Genomic DNA, 19,788 nt, shown 5'->3' with positions numbered 1-19,788 from the left:
TAAATATACTGTAATTTCAAATTTACTAAAGTGTAAAAAGATGATTAATGAATTGTGTCTGGTGATATCAAATGGCATAGTGTACAGTATGAGGAAGTTACAGTGAAAACTGGACATACAATACCGAATATAACATTATGTATACTTACATGTACAGTACACTGTACATATTATACCGTATTCTCTATTACTGTAGATGTACATTAAAATGTGTGCAGCTTTTGTGCAATTAGATGAGGAAAGCTTTGCCCTAGGTCAAATTCAGGTACATGTATGTGACAGAAATTTTAAAAGGCGGAAGCAGGTGTCCTTGTTTGCTACCAATGCTATTACAAATGTACAATGATGTAGTGAGGTGACCTACAGGTGTACAACACAGAGGCTTTAATAGTTATTAAGTACAAGCAACTATCCCTTCATTGCAAGGTCAAGTCTGTTCCGGCAGATGTTTTGTTGGTGTGAACTCAATGATTTATTGTGAAAAAAAGCGAAGTCATGGACTCGCTGGCTCTACAGCATGGCCTTTTTTTTTTTTCTGTAGATGTCTCTCTCTCTTTCTCTCTTTGCCTTGTAACCCAGTGCTTCTAAACAGTCAATGAAAACGCAAAGGGCACTTCCTGACCTGATTTATTTTTTCTTTCACTAGAGTACAAAATTCAAGAGTACAGGATACTAGGCCTACAAATTGTACATGAAGGCAAGCAGGTGTGAATGAAATTTCAGTTTTCATGGTGAAGAAAATGAATTGTGCTATGCCTGTTACTATCTGTGCCAGGATCATTGATTCTCACATGTCCAGAATATGGTAGATTGCTCCATGTCATAATGAAACATAAATGTATAGAAGGAACATACAGTACACACTAGTGTAGCTTCTTTTTTTGCGTGTGTAAAAAATTGTTCCCTGTACAGCCACTACGTGTACAGTGTACTTTTGTACATTTACCATCAAAGCTGTAGGCCTGCAACTACATTTTGATTATTTAGCAGTTCTGAAGCAAACATTCTGCAAGATATTTGACTGCATTTAGAAGTCTGCCAAAATACTGTTATTTTTTTTTTTCAGGTAAAGAGTTCAGAATGCAGACAAACAAGGAAATAGCAGCAGTATGCCCATTTGGGCTTACCCATGCAGAACTTCCTCTTTGTCAGACAGTCTCAATAGGAATGCATGGCCTTTGTAGGCTTTGTGAATCTGAGTAACAAACATCCTGGATTATTGAAAAAGGCCAATGCTAAACTGATCTATTGTGTATGTAGTAAATTAAAAGTCCTTCCCACTTTGTGACGATGCATTTTTAGAGCCTGCTATCAGGGCTGCAAGTCACTGGACATACAAATTTTGTATGTTGTACATGTACAGGTTGTAACCCATACTTCTCTGACCATGGTAAAAAAAAAACAGTGTTTACAGTAGGCCTTACATGTATTGTAAACAGACCAGCAAAAACAGCTCAAATAGCACTGTGTTTAAATGATGATTTTCACAATATTTTATTCTCATGGAGTTCTTTCTATCCTACTCTGTTTGCAGGAATTTTTGATGTCTGCATGCCGAAAATACATTTGTAACACTGCCATCTCAGAACCACTGAACACAGCAGCCTTCTCAGGACCAAGACGTCATTCCTGTATCAGCATCATCACCCTCTCAACATTGCCACTCTTCCAACCTCTTGCCAAAGCGAGTGAGCTCTCTGTAAAGCCCTCTGCAACCCCCCCCCCTTCCCTCACTACTCTGACCAACAACGATGGCACACATTGCCCGACTCAGATGCCCCTTCCTGACGCACCTCCCCACGGGGTACGCCAAGCGTGCCGGCACCGCGCTCTTCTCCTACGCCGAGAAGTGTCCGGTCATGACTCAGCTGCTGTCTCGACACGCATCCACCAACCAGCAGGACTCGGAGAGCAGCAAAGGTAAGGAGGCCAAGAACTAGATGGTATTTTCAAGTGTTTCCTCTTGTAAATGCAGGCATCTATTAAAAGTGTCTAAAACAGGATAAGCATGAGGTTCTGCATGTTTGCACATGTGTACAGTGTATGTACATGTTAGGGGAAACATGAAAGTTCACATACAATGTACATGTACCAGGTACAGTGACAAATTGGATATCTGTATAAGAAAAAAAAAGTTTTCAAGTGATTTACACCAGGCACTCCACTGCAGACTTGTCTTTCATTCAGCTCAAACAGTTTTAAGTTTATGGACAAATTCTTAGTGGGTTTCTCAATCTTTGCTTTGGGCCAATATATTATAGTCTTTCTTGTGTCATAATCAGCAATGACAGAGTTTCCTCTTTTCTCTTTGTTTGATTAGGGATTATTTCCAAGTTTAACTCACTGAGAATACAAATGTAGTTCCAAAGTTATCTGGAATGATTAGATGCAGATGTTGTACACAGAAATAGCACAGCCAGGAAGAATGTACATTGTAGACTGATTTTGAGCTCAGTTTAAATACCAATGCCTTTCATCTTATCACTTACGTGTAGATATGTACAAATGCACACCAGGCAAATTACGTCACGCTGAAAAGCCTTTTCGTTGATACCCCAACTACTTTGGAATGTTTGCTCAAGATTCACATTTAGATACTTTTTTGTAGGTCACAAGTGTGCATTAGGGAGGATTGACCACAAAGTATAAAACTGAATAGGGGAATATTTGGTGCTTCTTTACGTGCATGTCAATAGCTATGGCAATTTGTCAATCAGTTGCCATAAATGGTAGGAGAGTTCATGAGGAAGTTCTACTTTTTGTTCTTCTCTCACTCCACATGGACTGTTAATAGTTGGTTTAAAAAAATGCTGAAACATCGTGAGAAAATCTTTTCACACTTGTATGAAAGATAACATTGATTTTTTTTTCAACACTAACTGAGGAAATGAGGTTGCACCTGTTTGCAAGTGAACTTGGGAGGTACAGTAGAAATCTGCCACAGGGAAACTACAGTAGACTTCCTCACAAAGATCAATAGTCATTCAGTCTCACACAGGACCACAGGGTGTGATGAATCAAGGCGTAGCCACCTGATTGGCCATTGGATTTGGGTGCCTCTGTACCAGGAAGCAAGTGCTGTGAAAATTGTCAATTCATTGTGTGATATTCAACGTTCTGTGCTTTGATGCCAGAAACACCCATTTTCCCAGAGACATAATGGCAAGCCATTGTGCATCAATTGTACAATGCACAAAATGTTTGGGGGTTTTTTTCTGTTTGCATAGTTGTACAAACATAAAATTTGCAGGTCTTTTTTTTTTTTTTTAGTGAGAGAGAGAGAGAGTTACAATTGTACACAAGAGTAGCAATAAAAATTTCGAAAGAGAGGCACTACACTGTATGTGCGTGAACAAATTTGCATTGTATTGTATACAGCAAGGCACTCTGCATAATAAAACAGTAGTTCTTAATGTTATAATAGCTTCTCCTTTCTGATGTTTGAAAAGAATAGATAACTGATTTATATTTCTGAGTTTCTCAAGGGGGTGATTTTTATGTCAACAACCACATGTAGAGTTAAGAGTCCTGCTAAAGTATCTACAACTGTACATGTATGATGTATTGATCACTGAAACCAAGTGTACAATGTATTATGATATGCACAAGCTTTATGTTGTAAAGTGTGTCATGTATATTTACGGTGTACACAATACCAGGCACATACAACATTTGATTGTCCCAAATGCAGTAAAAGTTTTCATTTGATCGTAAATTGTGCTACTGTGTCTGCATGTTTTGCATGTTTGGTGATACTTATCACACTTTTTACTATAGCAGTGTCACATACAATGTATACACAGGTACATGTACATGTACATTATGTGTGTTGTACACTTCTGTACACCATGTGTAATATCCCATTTCTCAAACACTTGTCAGGTTGCGTACAATTATACAATATGGCATCAAGGATCCTGTATTGTATGCAATTGCACATGTACAATTGTACAAATGATACATACAACTCACTGTACTTGCACAGCAAAATCTGTACTTTTGTTACATACATGTAAACACAGGGGAAAAAAATCATATTTCAAAGATGTATACTATCAAATACAGTATATCAAATGTACCAGTTACTTTTTCCCCACATTGAAAGTAAAGAGTATGATATCATAAAGTGCTGCGGAAATATTCAGTTCCCATACACGTAGATTGTGTCTAACTCTGCATGTACATGTAATACAAGTACAGTATTTGAACAAAGAGATGTACTGTATGCAAAAGTCAAAGTCCAGGAGGCATATGATATCAGGTGATGTGCACATGAGAAACTCACATTTACCGAGTACTGTTACATGTATTTCTATTCTTGTCAATGTAATTTGCATAGATGAAGGGGAGAAGCCAGCAGCAGCATCTGTTAGGAAGTGCCCCTTCCTAGCCCAGATGGAAAGCATGAAGAAGTTCTCTCCCGTCGTTGACACCGATATCATCAATGCGCGCTCTGAGTCTCCTCCCAAAGATCTCAGGAATGGTAAGCTCCTATGTACGTCTTGCAGAGAGAGTTGATTGTGATGTACAGAAATCATTTAAGCCCCTTTTCAAAGAAAGAATGCTAGAATTAAGGGGGGGGGGAACAAATCAATCATGTTTTGAAATGTTGATTTTTTTATATGATGTTACATTGAATTCATTGTAGATAGTAGAAGTTCTGGTATATCAGTGTGGAAATTATCAATGAGTCAGATTTTAGGAGGTCAGTACAAAAGCATTCAAAGAAGATATAAGGGTGCATTGCTCCTTGACCCTGCCAGGAACAGGTGTACATTGAAGACAGAGACCCCCTCCCAACCCCCAACCCCCAACCCCCCCCCCCCCACCTTAGCCTTTTCGAAAATACAAAAAGAGTACTCTGCAACCCTGGCTACATTTGTATATCAATAGGCCTACATAATAACATTGACAATGGGAGGACTTTTCAGGTGTTGTGATTATGCAGCCACTATTAAAGGGAAGGTAAACCCAAAGAGCAGTGTGGATTGAGTGAAAGCAGCAACATTACTAGAACACATCAGTGAAAGTTTGAGGAAAATCGGACAATCGATGCAAAAGTTATGAATTTTTAAAGTTTTGATGTTGGAACGGCTGGATGAGGAGACTACTAGAGGATATGACGTATGAGTGGACAACAATACAAAGAAAATATAAAGGAAATTCAACAAAAATTCACTTTTCTAGAATTATGAAAGAGCAATGGACCAACCACTTTCAGAAACCAGAGGGAATAATTGCTACCCTTAACATATGTCAAATCAAGTGGATGGAATTTGTAATTTTCATGAAAAATTGATTTTTGTAGAATTTTCTTTATATTTTCTTGGTATTGTTGTCCACTCATACGTCATAACCTCTAGTAGTCTCCTCATCCAGCGGTTCCAACATCAAAACTTTAAAAATTCATAACTTTTGCATCGATTGTCCGATTTTCTTCAAACTTTCACTGACGTGTTCTACTATTGTTGCTGCTTTCACTCAATCCACATTGCTCTGGGGTTTATCTTCCCTTTAAGGTGTGCAGGCCCTGCCAAATATTAGTGTTTGCTGTGATGTACATATACAAAGTATAGACCCCACAGTCCTTTTCTAATTTCTTCCATGTCCCCCACGTTATGAAGACATACAAATTGTAGTGTATGCCTCGGATGGAAAATAAGGCCAGGGTACAGTAGATATGATGAAGCCATGACATCATCGCTGTATTCTTCATCTTACTAAATAGGGTCATGTGTGTGCTCTACACATGTACAATGTATGCATTCCTGTGGGTGTGTGTGTCCTCTAAAATGATTGGCAAATACTATAAAGAACACCATGTACACCGACAAATATTTGCAGTGTATGTAGATCAGGATTTACAATAATTTCTTTTACTGTTGTTAGTACATTCCCTGTAAGTACATATTTGCCTGGTTTGAAGTACAGCTGTAGAAGGTTTGTGCCAAAATTTATTAAAGCTGCTGATGATAAAGGTTCCCTGCACTGTACGATACAGTCTGCAATGTCTGTAGGATAATGAAATTGCCTCGCACTGATTTCCATACCAGGGTCACTTATCAGGTTATCATTAGGCACATGAGCAAATCATCCAACACTCAATAACGTTGATAAGGAGGGAAAAGGTTTCTCACCTCAATCGGATCATTGGCTGAGGGACTGCATTATACACTAACTCTGAACTGATAAGGCAAGAAAGGTTTCTCACCATGTCATTTGCGGATCTTTACATTGGAACTAGAACTTCGATCATCCCCTGTTGAGGTTTAAATTGCTGAATAAACATGTCATTTACAATGTATGTGTGAATTGCAATACACTGTACAGTGCAGTCTGCAATGTACAATTTTGTACATGTAGCTGTAGACTAAACAAACCTCACACCAATTTCCATGGTGGGGCGACTGTTCAGGTTATCATCGGGCACATGAGCAAACGTTCTGACACTTTATAACTTTGACAAGGGTAGAAAAGATTATGATCTGCATACATACACTTATTGTTTCCAAAATTTCAATTCAGCGGGCTGTTTTGACATGGGGGAAGGGGGGCAGGTGCAATGTGCACAGAAATGGCATGTTTATTCTGTGATTTTAAAGCTTGACGCAGGATGCTGAAAGTTCTATTAATTTGCAATGTAATCAACAAATGACGGGGAGAGAAACTCTCTTTTTTTTCCCATCAGTTTAGAGTTATGCAGTCCCACAGTTGATAATCCTCTTGAGGTGGAAAATCTGCTATTCAGGAATTCCCACACAGCTTCTATGAATGGAAAGTACTTGAAGTGGATGCTGTTAGCAATTTTCAATCTGTTAACAAATTGTTCAAAGCCCTAACTTTCAAATTTGTAACCCATTGAGGACAAAGTGATTTTGCTACAGCACGCATTTCCCATAGACCCCTGCCCGAGTATACTTGGGACTCATCCTCAACGGGTTAAAAATTGTGAAAACGAAAAGGAATGCCATCTGTAAGCCGTAAGGTGCTTGCTACTTGAGCTGGTCATTTTCATTGTGAAAAAAAAAAACACCACCATATTACTGTACGCAGGTGTACACATCCCAAATTTAACCCTATTACACTGTGTACACAATATGTTCAAATGTTCTATTATACAGTGTACACATGTGCAGGTACTCTACCCATACACGTAATATCAAGAGTGTAACATTTATTGATATCATGTTGTATGAATATTCCACATAATTGCAGTTCTGCAGTATTACAGTATAATGCATTAGATTGTGAGTAGACATGCATGGAATATTACAGCATACAGATTACAATACACTGCATGTACACAGTAGTCAATTTTATGTACCTGGTACAGTATCCAAGTATAACACATAATGTAGTAAGGTGGAAATGCTTGGAGTGATGCGCCATGACCAACATGGTGCTATAAACTCCTACCGTGGTACCTGGTACTATAAATACAAGGCTGTTCGTACATGTACCTGGTACAACATGAATATTCTATGATATTATTACTAAATGTCCTAGGGAAGACTTTGCACCTCCCACACGCTGTATTTTCCTGAGAATTGTCGGTCATGTGCAAATAGCAGGTACTCATGTTACCAGACGCAGGTGCTTCTCTCTGACCCTGCAGTGTCAAATCATCCCCTGTGACCTTTTCCGCAATTTGTGTGCACAGTGTCAACTTCTAATGGTTGACAGTGTATGGCTTGCCATCCCAGTAATGAGTCCCAGTGCTCTCCTTTGGCCTTTAAAGGGATGGTATTATACAGAGTACATTAGTTGAGGTGATGATTCAGCTTTTAACATTTTGCGAGATATTTAAAAAACACTGTATGAAATTTTTGAAAAGAGCATACAATGCTATCATAAAAGGGAATTGAAAGTTTATTTGATGAAAATCGGTTTTGAAATGACACGGGATATCCAAAGACAAGGTAAAAAGGATCCTAATAAAAGTCATGGCCTGTCACATTTTATTTGGATATCTCAGCCTTATCAAGACCAATTTTCATCAAATAAACTGAATTCCTCTAAGAATTACACGTTCTTTCGTACATGTATGTACAATGTATTTCATAAGAGGTTGTCATCTCTCAAACACACTCACACACACACACACTCACACACACATACACACATAAAGTTGGAAACCTGCAGCCCCATCTAAAGCAAAACAGTACCATCCCTTTAAACAGACTCATTCTTGTGATTTAGAGTGTGGGTACAATAGTGGCAGGTTAGAGCTGTTCTACTTCAGTAACCTTGTTTGTGTAGTGTAGTCAAAGCAAGACAGGCTAAAAGCAAAACATACATGTAGTTTATACATTGTAGTTCTGCAACATAACTCTGAATGCTCGGCTTATTCACATACATTTAGCTGTTATTAAAATACACACTTGAGGGTACATGTATGCACATACACATTACATTATGAGACATTCTAATTATTTGCCTTGAATTAAATGTACCGTATGCATGGTACAAACCATTATGGCATTAATGGATGAGTTAATTACCATCAATCTTGTGACCAGTTTCCTGGCAATTATACTTCATATCAGAAATGACTGGAATCCAAAACCAGGTTGGGGTTACACTATACATGTAGGCCTATGTGTACATGTAGTACACTGCATCACAGTCATTATGTCAGTAATGGCTTCTTCACACAATATTTTCTTCATAAACATGTACATCATCTAGTGCCAAGTGGTACTTCCTTGGTAAACAGTGAAGGCCCATATTGACAATTATGTACATGCTTCTTTATAAATGTACATGCAGTGCTTTTTCCTTCAGCAAGCGTGGATCAATGACAGACATACACGATGTATGTACCTGATAAATGAAAAATGACCATGTGAATTACGTGCATTTAGTTTTTCTAAAAGGAGAACGGTGCTGTAGAATGTGCTGTTTCTCTTTTTATACAGTGTGGTAACTAGAGGAAATGATGCCAAGTGTCATACTTTTCCCTGTGAAGTCCATGGAGCCATTCAAGGATATTGTCATCCCAATACAATAATACGGAAGTGAGAAAAGAAAGGAAAATATGAAAGGCCACACGTTGTTGTTTTGGTCCACAGATTTCTCTTTCCTTTTGAATTTGTTATTTTGTCTCTCTCTTTTTCTTTTTCTTATGGGGGGGGGGGGGGTGAAAAGAGCCACAGGCTTGTAATGCTGCAGCCCCCATTACCCCTCCACCTTTAATTTGTCTTTCTTCAGTAAGGCAAGTTGATGTAAAAATGCTTATCTCTGCATAATATTTCATTTTTGGTGCACAGGCGTGGAAGAAGTGACAGCCTGCGTTAGCGATGCAGTGTTTGTCTCTCCAAAACAACAACCCCAGCCGGAGCCCAAGCCTAAGCCACTCAATAAAGAAGACTTTGTCACAGGTAGGGTGTATGTTGACAGGTGCATTGAAAGTAGAATTTATGTACTGTACAGTTGAATCATTTTGGGGACTAATGTCTGAGATTTATGATTACTGTCAAGCATTAAATCGGTGGGAATTTACCTAAAGCCCTCACTCAACCATATATTGGAAGTATTGAGGGTCAACCTCTTTGAGGTCATCTTGCTCTTGTAATGCACAGCGCACAGAGCATTACTGGATGAGATTAAGCATGTGAATAGACCTAAACTTCAACGCGTCTTTTCTCAGCTACAGTTTCCAAGAGGGTGTGCTTCCTACATGTATTTATTATTTAGATAGGCTCGGAGAGTCCATTTAGATTTAGTTTTAAGTCATTTAAAAGATTACAGTCTTTTTTTTTTTCAGAACCTGCTCATATATGTTATTGAGAATCATGTTTGGCGGTGTCAGTGGTTATTGTTATGTGATGCAGGGTCACATAATTACAAAGATTATATCCATAGCATGATATTTCTTGTGCTATCAATTGCACTTCTAGTAAAGATAGGCCATTGTTTTTGCATTTTCTCTTGTCATTATTGATTTGTTTGATCTGTTGAGTCCAATTAATATCAGGTGCAGTCCTACAAGTAAGGTGCATGCTTGCTTTCGTAATTCTTGCATCAGTTGGTGGAGTATGCACAATTTTCAGAAAATGTGGATGCAAATGTTGTTTGTACTTCTGCAGACCTAAAAAAGTAGGCGTCCACGGTTGACAAGCAGTCATAATAAATCATTTTAGGTTTACACTTGATAATGAGAATGAATTACTGCAGAATGCAAGTGATACTAGCAGTCAAGTGGAGGGCATTTCATCATGTGATTGTCGAGTGATTTTCACTACAGATTGGCTCTAGTGTGATCAAATGCAAGGATTTCAGTGGCTTCGAACAGTTGTCAGTGACTGATAAATTTCACGAAATACTGCCAAGATGTCAGATGGTGAGATTGTATGGAGTATGGATTGTCTCTTTAACCTTTTCATTGTCCATTTCAGTGGACAATGTACACAAGGCTATGAAGTTTTTTGTGCCAGTCGGCACTCAAAGCATGCAAAGGGTTAAAGGTGACATTGCATTTTCACGATGTACTTTGTGTCCACAGAGAAGGGACAATTCAACTACACCAAGTGCTTCAAGAGCCTTGTCAATGCCAAGAAGCAGGACCACACCTACCGCGTCTTCAAGCGCGTCAACCGCGAGGCGGAGAGCTTCCCCTATGCCTACGATTACTCCGGGGAGCGCTTCCTCCACAACGATGGTCACCACGTGGCTGTGTGGTGTAGCAACGACTACCTGGGCATGAGTCGGCACCCGAAAGTGAAGCAGGCCGTGGCGTAAGTTTCTTGTATTTGTTTATCCAGGTTTGCTGAGGATGACCTAAAAGTCTGGCTCAGTGATGACTTGTGCATCTTATTGTTGCATACAAGAAGCTCTTGCCAGAAAGGCTGATTCTGACAGTGTTGTTTAATTTCTTTTTATTATAGATGATATGTGGCAAGACATGATGGTTCATTTGACTCTTTTTTATAACAGTTTAAATATAGATGAATGCTGTTGTTCATCACAAAACGTAAGATGAATAACAGTCTGTTAATCTAGAGTACATGGACGACTATACAAATTTACATGTGGACAAGTTGGCATGCACTGTAATGCATAATGATGAGCTAGGACCGTTAAAAAACTATGAATTTATCAACACTTTATAGAGTCAGTGGAAAAATAACTGCCAGCAGATACTTAACTGAAGTGTAAGAATGCAAAATGTGTATAAGCTCTTAATGGATTGTCATGCCATTGATTTCTGTCCATGCAGGGACACGATGGAAAAACACGGAACAGGCGCTGGTGGCACCCGGAACATCTCGGGAAACACCACATTCCATGAGAACCTGGAGGCACGTCTGGCTAAACTCCACAATAAAGACTCCGGTCTTGTCTTCACCTCCTGCTATGTGGCTAATGACTCAACTCTCTTCACCCTTGCCAAGTCTTTGCCAGGTTAGTTATTTTTCTTTCTTTCTTTCTTTTTTTAAAGTCCAATTTGAATAATTTGTGTGCATTATGATTATTATATTTCCTTCTAGGCAGGCAATGAGCGAGGAAGCAATTTTATTAGTTGCACTGAATGATGGCAGAAATTATTGTTTGTTTCCTTACAAAGGTAGTTTCATATTTAAGGAGTACAGCTAGTATCAACAGTATAATTTTATAATTCTTTGAGGATTGCAGTTGACTTCCCTTGAGAGTGTGCTGATAAAATGTGATATTTTCTCGAGAATTTGCCACATCATGGCCAAGCACTTGGCATAGTAAGTGCTCTTCACTGAAATGAATAATAGAGGAACATTATTCCCTAAAATGCTGTTACACAATGTATGTGTTTACACATTCTCAAAGTCTTTACTGGTACATTCATGATAGATATCATGAGTTAAAGGAATGAAAATTGGCCTGTCATATTATCAGTATTCAATATTAGACCAGTCTGCCAAAATGAACAAATGCAAGTGCATAACAAGGGATACTGCAAGTTCTCACACAGACTGCAATTACTGCTAACACAATGTATTACCTCATATTCCTCCCAGTGCGAAAGAATTTCTCATCTATCACCACCCCCAGGTCAAATGTCTAGCTGGCAATAACTCTCCAGTTGCTGTTTGTGGCTTTTCCCTTTCTTTCTTCTCAACGCCCCCCCCCCCTCCTTTCTCTCTTTTGTTTTTCATCCCTCTGTCTTTTTATTACTTTGATTTATGGTTTCTCTAGATAAGAATTTCTCTTAAACATTCCTAGACACGATTCAGTTTATGTGCCTTGGCTATGTGTCCATGTTTCTCCCTCTCACAGTGTAATGGGTACAAGTGACATACGACCTGACCTGTCACGACTTCTAAACAATTCTTCCTTGGCACTCTATCATGTTTAGCTTGTTTATTTTGAGTGTGTGAGCTGTATTGAACTAGTTTTATGGAAAGGATAGCCCTAGCCCCCCCCCCCCCCCCCCAAGAAAAAGAAAAAGAAGACAAACAAATGAAAAACACACAACTAGGGGTGAAAGGTGATGGTATAGTGAGGAGCTGCTGGGTAAAAAGAATAACAAATAAAAGAACATTCAAAATAATAATGAAGTGTATTAGATCTCTTACACTCTACACAATACATTGCAGTTTTACCAAAGCCTTATAAAGGATAAGGCCACACAATATGTGGTCAAGAAATTATGAGTTTATCTCAAGTGTCATATACGGAGTTTAAAATTACGAGGAGATGTGATTTCATAGCATAGGAGTGAAACTGCACAGATGGAAATGTCATCCTCATTAAAGTAAACGAAACAGTGAATTCATATTTATAATGTCTATGTGGTAATTGTCCTTGATAAGATGCAAAGACTCATAACAAGCCATTGAAATTGAATGCGACTGTTTATAGGTAATATTGAACTTCTTAATGACCTTGTTAATCATTTATCTGTGATGGCGGTCGTTAAACTGTTCAGTCAAGTCTTAATTTGCCTCTATGCCATCCCATTCTCTGGCAAATGATTAATAATAATAAGGCTCTTTAAATCTCACCTACCCCCTCCCCCTTATACCTGTGGTTTATTCTTCCGTCTCATAATTCTTAGACATAGTCTAAAACTCACATGAAATTGCCTGAGTGCCACCTTTGTTTGAGTATGTTCTGCCTTTTGCATTGCTTAATGGTGCTAGTATGGTTAACAGGAGGAAATGATGTATTGCTTGCAATTTCCTGTGATATGATAATCTGTTTCAGTTCTTACGACATGCAGTTCTCTTGAAATGTTCGATGATTAGAAGTCCAAAATATTTGATAACTTTAGTTTCATACTTGGTTGCAACTTGCCCAGGGCAACTGATTGTCACTGTGAGGCAAGTAAAATGAATGGGCACTTGCTAGCTCCAGTAATAATCATTTTCATTGCGTACTTGAATTTCGTCGATAACCCTTTTATTTTTTGCATTGTCTTGTTCTGCTGGCCTCTTCAGGTTGTGAGATCTACTCGGACGAGGGGAATCATGCCTCCATGATCCAAGGTATACGAAACAGTCGCGTGCCCAAGTTTATATTTCGGCATCAACGACCCCGCGCACCTAGAGGAGCTCTTGAGCAAGTCGGACCCAACTGCACCCAAGATAGTTGCCTTTGAGACCGTCCATTCTATGACAGGTGAGCAAGTATTCATGTGTGTTAGATGACTTGATGTTAAGGGACCAGCAAATTTTGCGGGCTGTGGAATATGCACCTTATTGAAATGCATTTCTCTCATTCACTAATGTATGCATAGTTAAGGACATTTTGTTTTTGAATGACCTAGCGACACGCTGTTCCATCAATCTGTAATTGAATAATTTCAATACTTGGAATCCACTTTGCTACTGTTTCAGCTAAGCATCTGGCAAGCTTAACCAGTGATTTAATGTGTGCAAACACTTTGTCTTTATAAACTGGTCAATTGAGTTTTAATACTGCACTGAGATTTTTGTTGGAAAAAAAGAAAAGAAATGTGCAATCAGTGGCATGTTTGGGGTGTATAATGAAAGCATAGAAATGAAACTGAATTACTGCATTGTTGTTGCTATGATTGCTATATTTTGAATTTTTGCCCATGGGAACTAGATATGGCTGTCTCTTAAAATTTACACAAAGTACAGTACTCTCCGCATAATCGGGTAGGCTCGGGCAGAGCGTTTCTTACCCGATTTAGCGGAGTACCCGATTAACAGAAGAACACGTCTCATTCACAATTGACACACACAGTGTGTATGTACATGCATTGTACACTGCACCAAACACCTACACTGTATGCTTAACACTCGTGCTTGCACGGGCACATTATACATACCTTGCACTTACTCAGCCACGAGCAATAATTTACACTCTTTTTATCACTCCCCAAATGGTCCATCTTCTTTGCAAATTAAGCAGAGAAGGCGATCAGCCGTGTAAAATTTGACATTCATGATTTCTTAAAGTGTTATATCTGCTATAAAATGTGGGTAGAAAGTAGATAACAATGAAATTTTTTACCCATTTCTGCAAAGAGGCAACCCGATTATTAGGTAATTTTAATGTTCATTGGAACTGATTTTGACATTACTACCCAATTAAACGGAGTACCCGTTTTAAGCGATACCCGATTACACGGAGAGTACTGTACTGGAACTCGTTGGCACCAGTGTTGGCTTCAAAATTACAAGAGCAGCAGGAAGAAACATATTATACTGTGAAATTGGCATTTATATGATGTAATCCGGTTCTCAGTAACCCTCTCTTCCTCTCCCTTGACCTACTGTCACTCTGCAGGAGCTATATGTCCCCTCAAGGAGCTGTGCGATGTTGCCCACAAGTATGGCGCCATCACCTTCGTGGATGAAGTCCATGCAGTGGGCCTGTATGGTCGCCACGGCGCCGGTGTCGGGGAACGCGATGGCTGCATGGATGACATCGATATCATATCCGGGACCCTGGGTAAGACTATGATTTTGCACTAAAGTTTGAAAGGTCCAGTGAAGATAGCCACATATAGCCTAGTACAATAGTTTGCGTTGTGTCTCCTACATGCAGATTTTATAGGTAACGTATGTGCATGAAATATGCTTCCTTCAGATGCACATATTGCATTTCACTACTGTCTTACCATCTACCAATTAAAAAAAAAAATAGTGGTGACGGGAACAGTGATTCAAATATGATCAGAAAATGCATCACATCTGAGATATAAAAAGTTTTACACATCATGGTTGTGTCAAAGATATGCACATAGCTAGCTATTTGTTCTATCAATTAAATTTTCAGTTTGCCTTACAGCAATTCATTGGGTATCAAAATCATGTCTTTGATTTGTCTGTAACTTTAGTATTTAAAAAAAAAAATCGTAAGAAATGTAGGTGCTGCAATGAAAGAGGAAAAAATGGATTTGTCTTCTAGAAACCCAGCTTTTGATTATGTATGATTGCAATCGTGCATTTAAATCGGCTAATACACTTTGGGATCACACAAGAGCACATCAAAAAAAAAGAAAAGATGCAAGCGCATTCACACCTGCAGAAGATTGCAAACTTTTAAAGGAGAAAAAAAACACACCTTTCTGTCATGAGATTAATTGTTAACGCAAATACTATTTTCTTCTTGATATGACAGGCAAGGCTTATGGCATGATAGGAGGCTACATTGCCGGGGATAGAGACCTTGTGGACATGGTGCGCAGCTATGCCGCAGGATTTATATTTACGACCTCCCTGCCACCCATGGTCTTGGCTGGAGCTCTTGCATCCATTGACGTAAGTTTATCTTTTCAGTGCCTTTTTCTCTGGCTCAGATTATGCAAATACTGAATATTTCATATGAGCTTTATTTTCCCGAATTTAAACAACTCGCCAAAATATCACCCTCTGGGTGCTAAATAGGAGAGCAGTGTACATATATGCAACATTGGCAGGCACTGGTTGCACTCAGATGTCCAGCTGACATTTGTATGTGCACACTACATGTCTGTATTCTAAGTACACACAAGCAGTATGATATTCGCATTCTGCATCGCGAATTCAACCACCTGCTAAATTTTCATACAACTCCAGATGCGCAAAATGTTATGCCCACAAAATATTTGGCATCTGCAGTAGTTACAGATGTATTGAATACTCTGCTGTCAGTTGGAAAGTCATGTTTTTTTTCTCTGTGCAAAAAGCAATGAGGGTGATTGTCAAAGGCTTGTATAGGATATTTGATGTATTAAAACAAGAATTCACATCCCACACACTCTTTGGCTTATACATTGATGCCAAGAAGCACTTGTGAGATAGACGTCTCAATGGCCTCGCAGGATAAGGCCTTCCCAAATGAAAAGTCATTTGATTGATCTTGACTTGACTAATAAAAGGAGCCATTTGCAAAAATCACTAGCGTACCCACCTTCATTTCTTGCACACAAATGCCGATGATCCAGTTAAACACTCACTGAAGGATTCACCCCTCCTCCATTTGACTATCTCTTTGTCCCTTCCTGTCCTGTTCCAGGTTCTTGCCAGCAAGGAAGGCATGGATCTGCGTCAGCGACACCAGGACATGGTGTCCCTGCTGCGAGGAAAGCTGATAGCTGCCGGACTGCCAGTCGTTCACTGCCCAAGCCACATCATACCTATACATGTGAGCATCAAAAGTTTCTCTTAATCTTTAATGTCACTATATTCTTCCTCATATTTTGTTTCTTTGTTTTCTCTGCCTTCTCACCATGGATGTAGGGAAATGATTTGCAATTGCTGCTTTTCGTAATCTCTTTTCTCTTTTTGTTTTTCTTGCCTTCCTTTATTTGTTTTCTTTTGGCCCTTTCTCTTCTGGTTATGCTATTCTTTCTCCATTTCTTTTTTCTTCATCAAATTTCGTTCCCCTCATATATAGCCATGATTTGACAGCACAAGTACCAATATAGCATGAATGATATTTCAGAAGTACTTTTGTTGTCTGTCAAGTTGTTGTATGAGCACTGAAAAACCAGGACATTTGGGGCATGAAAAATTTTGTGAATTAGATTCGACAGCCTTTTTCGCAGCTTGAAACTTGTTGCAGGCATCCTTTGCATCGTGTAGAGAAAAACTTCTTTGTGCTTTTGATTCTCACAAATCTTCACTTTTCGCAAAATTTGTGAAAGTTTCATGCACGAAAAAATTTCTCGTTTTACAGTTTGTATCAGCCAGATGTAATGATCGTCTAATCCAGTGTGAGAGAGCTGTGCCTCTTCATGACCTTTGGAGGGCCATCATCGATATCCTATTTTTTGTATGACAGTAAAGAAGTCTTGATCATGAAGAGCCACTTCTTTCTTTCAAGCTGCATCCTATGATATGTGCAGTTTTTTCTTACAGTGGCTGCAGTCAGTGGTGTTCAGAGCAGACTATGAGAACTTAGATAAAGGGAGGCTTGAAAATATTTCCACCATTCCCAGCTTATGTCCCTCTGTCCCATCTACTCTTCATTATGATTTTTGCTTCCCCATCCCGTGCAGGTGGGTAATCCCCAAGCCAACACCCGTGTAGCCAACTCACTCTTGGAGGACCATCACATCTACGTCCAGGCCATCAACCCTCCGACTGTACCGGCTGGGGAGGAGAAGCTGCGCGTTGCCCCGACCCCGTTCCACACCCCGGAGATGATGGACAAGTTTGTGGCCTCGCTGTCCCAGGTGTGGGCAGAGAGTGGGCTTCGCTTCAACCAGCCTGTCTGCCCCAAGGAGTGCGAGTTCTGCAAGAACCCGCAGAAGTTTGAGGAGCTGTCCGCACGCGAGCGCTCCCTTGCAAAGCAGCTGAGCTGTGGCCTGCGCCTTAACCAGGGGTTGACATGTATGAAAGCTTGAGGCCATGGGGGGCAAGGTACAGTTGAGTGGGCAGGAGTGGTGTAAAGGAGGTGTTCATCAGCATGGTCTTGCACAACAGTCGTATGAATACTTGGAACGTATGCCCTCACAGATACTTAAAGAAGTTTGTTTGAAAGCTGAAGAAATGAAGAGATTATAAAGAATAGTTTGTTGCTAGGAATCCGTAAGTACGTTTCGCATGCAAACCCAGGCATTGCCTGCTCGCGTTACCTGAATCTTATTCCTTTCCCTTCATCTCATCAGCTTTCAACTCTCTGTGGGTATATGTTGCCATGTAATCACTAGCATTTCCTTTTATCTGTCGGGGTAAGTGATGAATATCTTGTCATGTGCCTGTGATAAGGACCCATGTGCACACATAATGGGTCTGTGATCTCTTGTGTTGTAGACACTTGACAGCCCTTTACACCATAAAAACACTCAACTGTACCATGTGTGAGAGAGGAAGGAGTACCTCCGAAGGTCACTGAAAGAAAGCCAGTTCTAGAATCATGCTCTATGAGTTAATCATAAACTATCCCTTATAAAACAGTAGGGAGAACATCTATCTTTTCAAAAGTTCCTTTTCGTCTCCTCTCTTTTATTATGCTCTAAGTTTTCCTACAATGGCATCAGAATTTAATGTTCATAATGAATTGTTTTGGAGGGAAAATGAGATGATTTAGGCATTTATCAAGAGGCATTCTTTTTTCAGACAGGTGGCTACAATGCATGAATATCTGTATTATTTCATACATTTTACTGTCCTAAAGGCTTTCATTAACCATCATCTTGACATGAAATTGAAAATGATTTGATGAAATTCATCTCTGCATCAATCATAGATATACTTACAAGATGACTACAAATCTTTTATATGATATTTTATATGATATTTAGCTTCTTTACGTGCCAGCCTGTCCCGTCTTTTAGTTTTGGCAAGAACGCCAGTCACATTTGCTGTTTTTGGAAGTCTATTACTATGCATTTGTTTTCCTCCCTCTTTCAAAATTGAAAATGTGTCTGAAATGTTGACTGTAAAGATGAAAATCAGGCCAAACTGGGCCAAAGAAAACACCTCATGGATCACATCTATTTGCGTATTTTAAGGTTCTGAGCGTGATTCTAGAACGGAACGGTCTTTTGAAAATGATGATTTGAAAAAGAAGATAATGGATAAAACAAACAAAACAAACATTGAAAAAAAAAATCCCATCTAAGAAAAGAAATAGAATCAGTTTATGTATTTCTTTTAAAGAGATTTAATAGTACTTAAGAATGTGAAAGATTTTATTGAAGCAGTTTACTGCAATGTTGACATCTCTTTTGTATATCATGAAGTGACGAGGCAGAGAAGTCTGTCATTGAATTGACTGGTACTACCCATGGATGATTGCTGAGCTTCAAAGTTTATCACCAGCAAGAAGCATTTCACATTTGTTGCTCTTCATATTGATACAGCAATTATCATCAAGAAATTCAACCAGCGTTGCTTGCCATTTAGTAACAGTCAAGCATGCAACTTTTGTACCTGTATTGTTTGGTAGCATTGGTGTTGAGATGTTGCAAAAAAAAAAGTTCCTAGTAGCTGGCTGAATTGTTACGCAGTATGATTTTAATTGCTCATGGATTAATATGCAATAGGGGTTTCATGGTTTTTGTGAATGGTGATTGACTGGTTCATGTTAAGTTTAACGCAGTATGATTTTAATTACTCATGGATTAATATTCAACAAATGTTTTATGGTTTTTGTTAGTGGTAATTGACTAGTTCGTGTTCAGTTTGACTTTAAAATGAAAAGATTGATTTAAGATTCTGAGTGAAAGTATAGTTGAGTAACTGACTAATTCAATTACCTGATAGATATATAGCATCATTTCCAATAAAGTGATAATGTAAGTCTTTTGTGTCTGTTTGCAATTTCTGTAGGCATAACTGTAATTTTTGTTAATTAAGAAATTTTAAAAAAAAGAATGAAGCAAACTTGGAAGTCTCTTGTCTTTGTCAC

At 39.0% G+C, this 19,788-nt stretch overlaps 1 protein-coding gene across 1 annotated transcript; it reads left to right on the top strand.

Moving 5' to 3' along the window:
• The first annotated feature begins 1,493 nt into the window (after positions 1-1,493).
• LOC139707939 (5-aminolevulinate synthase, erythroid-specific, mitochondrial-like) lies at positions 1,494-19,010 on the top strand. Its single transcript, XM_071619934.1, is given in 11 exon segments — positions 1,494-1,920; positions 4,340-4,483; positions 9,270-9,380; positions 10,505-10,736; positions 11,219-11,403; positions 13,416-13,504; positions 13,506-13,596; positions 14,734-14,898; positions 15,571-15,710; positions 16,447-16,575; positions 17,432-19,010. Coding segments are annotated over 11 exon segments (1,803 nt in total). The 5' UTR covers positions 1,494-1,751; the 3' UTR covers positions 17,780-19,010.
• The last annotated feature ends 778 nt before the right edge of the window (positions 19,011-19,788 follow it).

Source organism: Diadema antillarum, unplaced genomic scaffold, assembly GCF_040938485.1.
Source record: "Diadema antillarum isolate AM-2024a unplaced genomic scaffold, OU_Dant_1.0 seq00001285_RagTag, whole genome shotgun sequence".
NCBI lineage: Eukaryota > Metazoa > Echinodermata > Echinoidea > Diadematoida > Diadematidae > Diadema > Diadema antillarum.
Note: the sequence above shows the minus strand (reverse complement) of the source record. Positions and strands in the feature narration are given on the sequence as shown.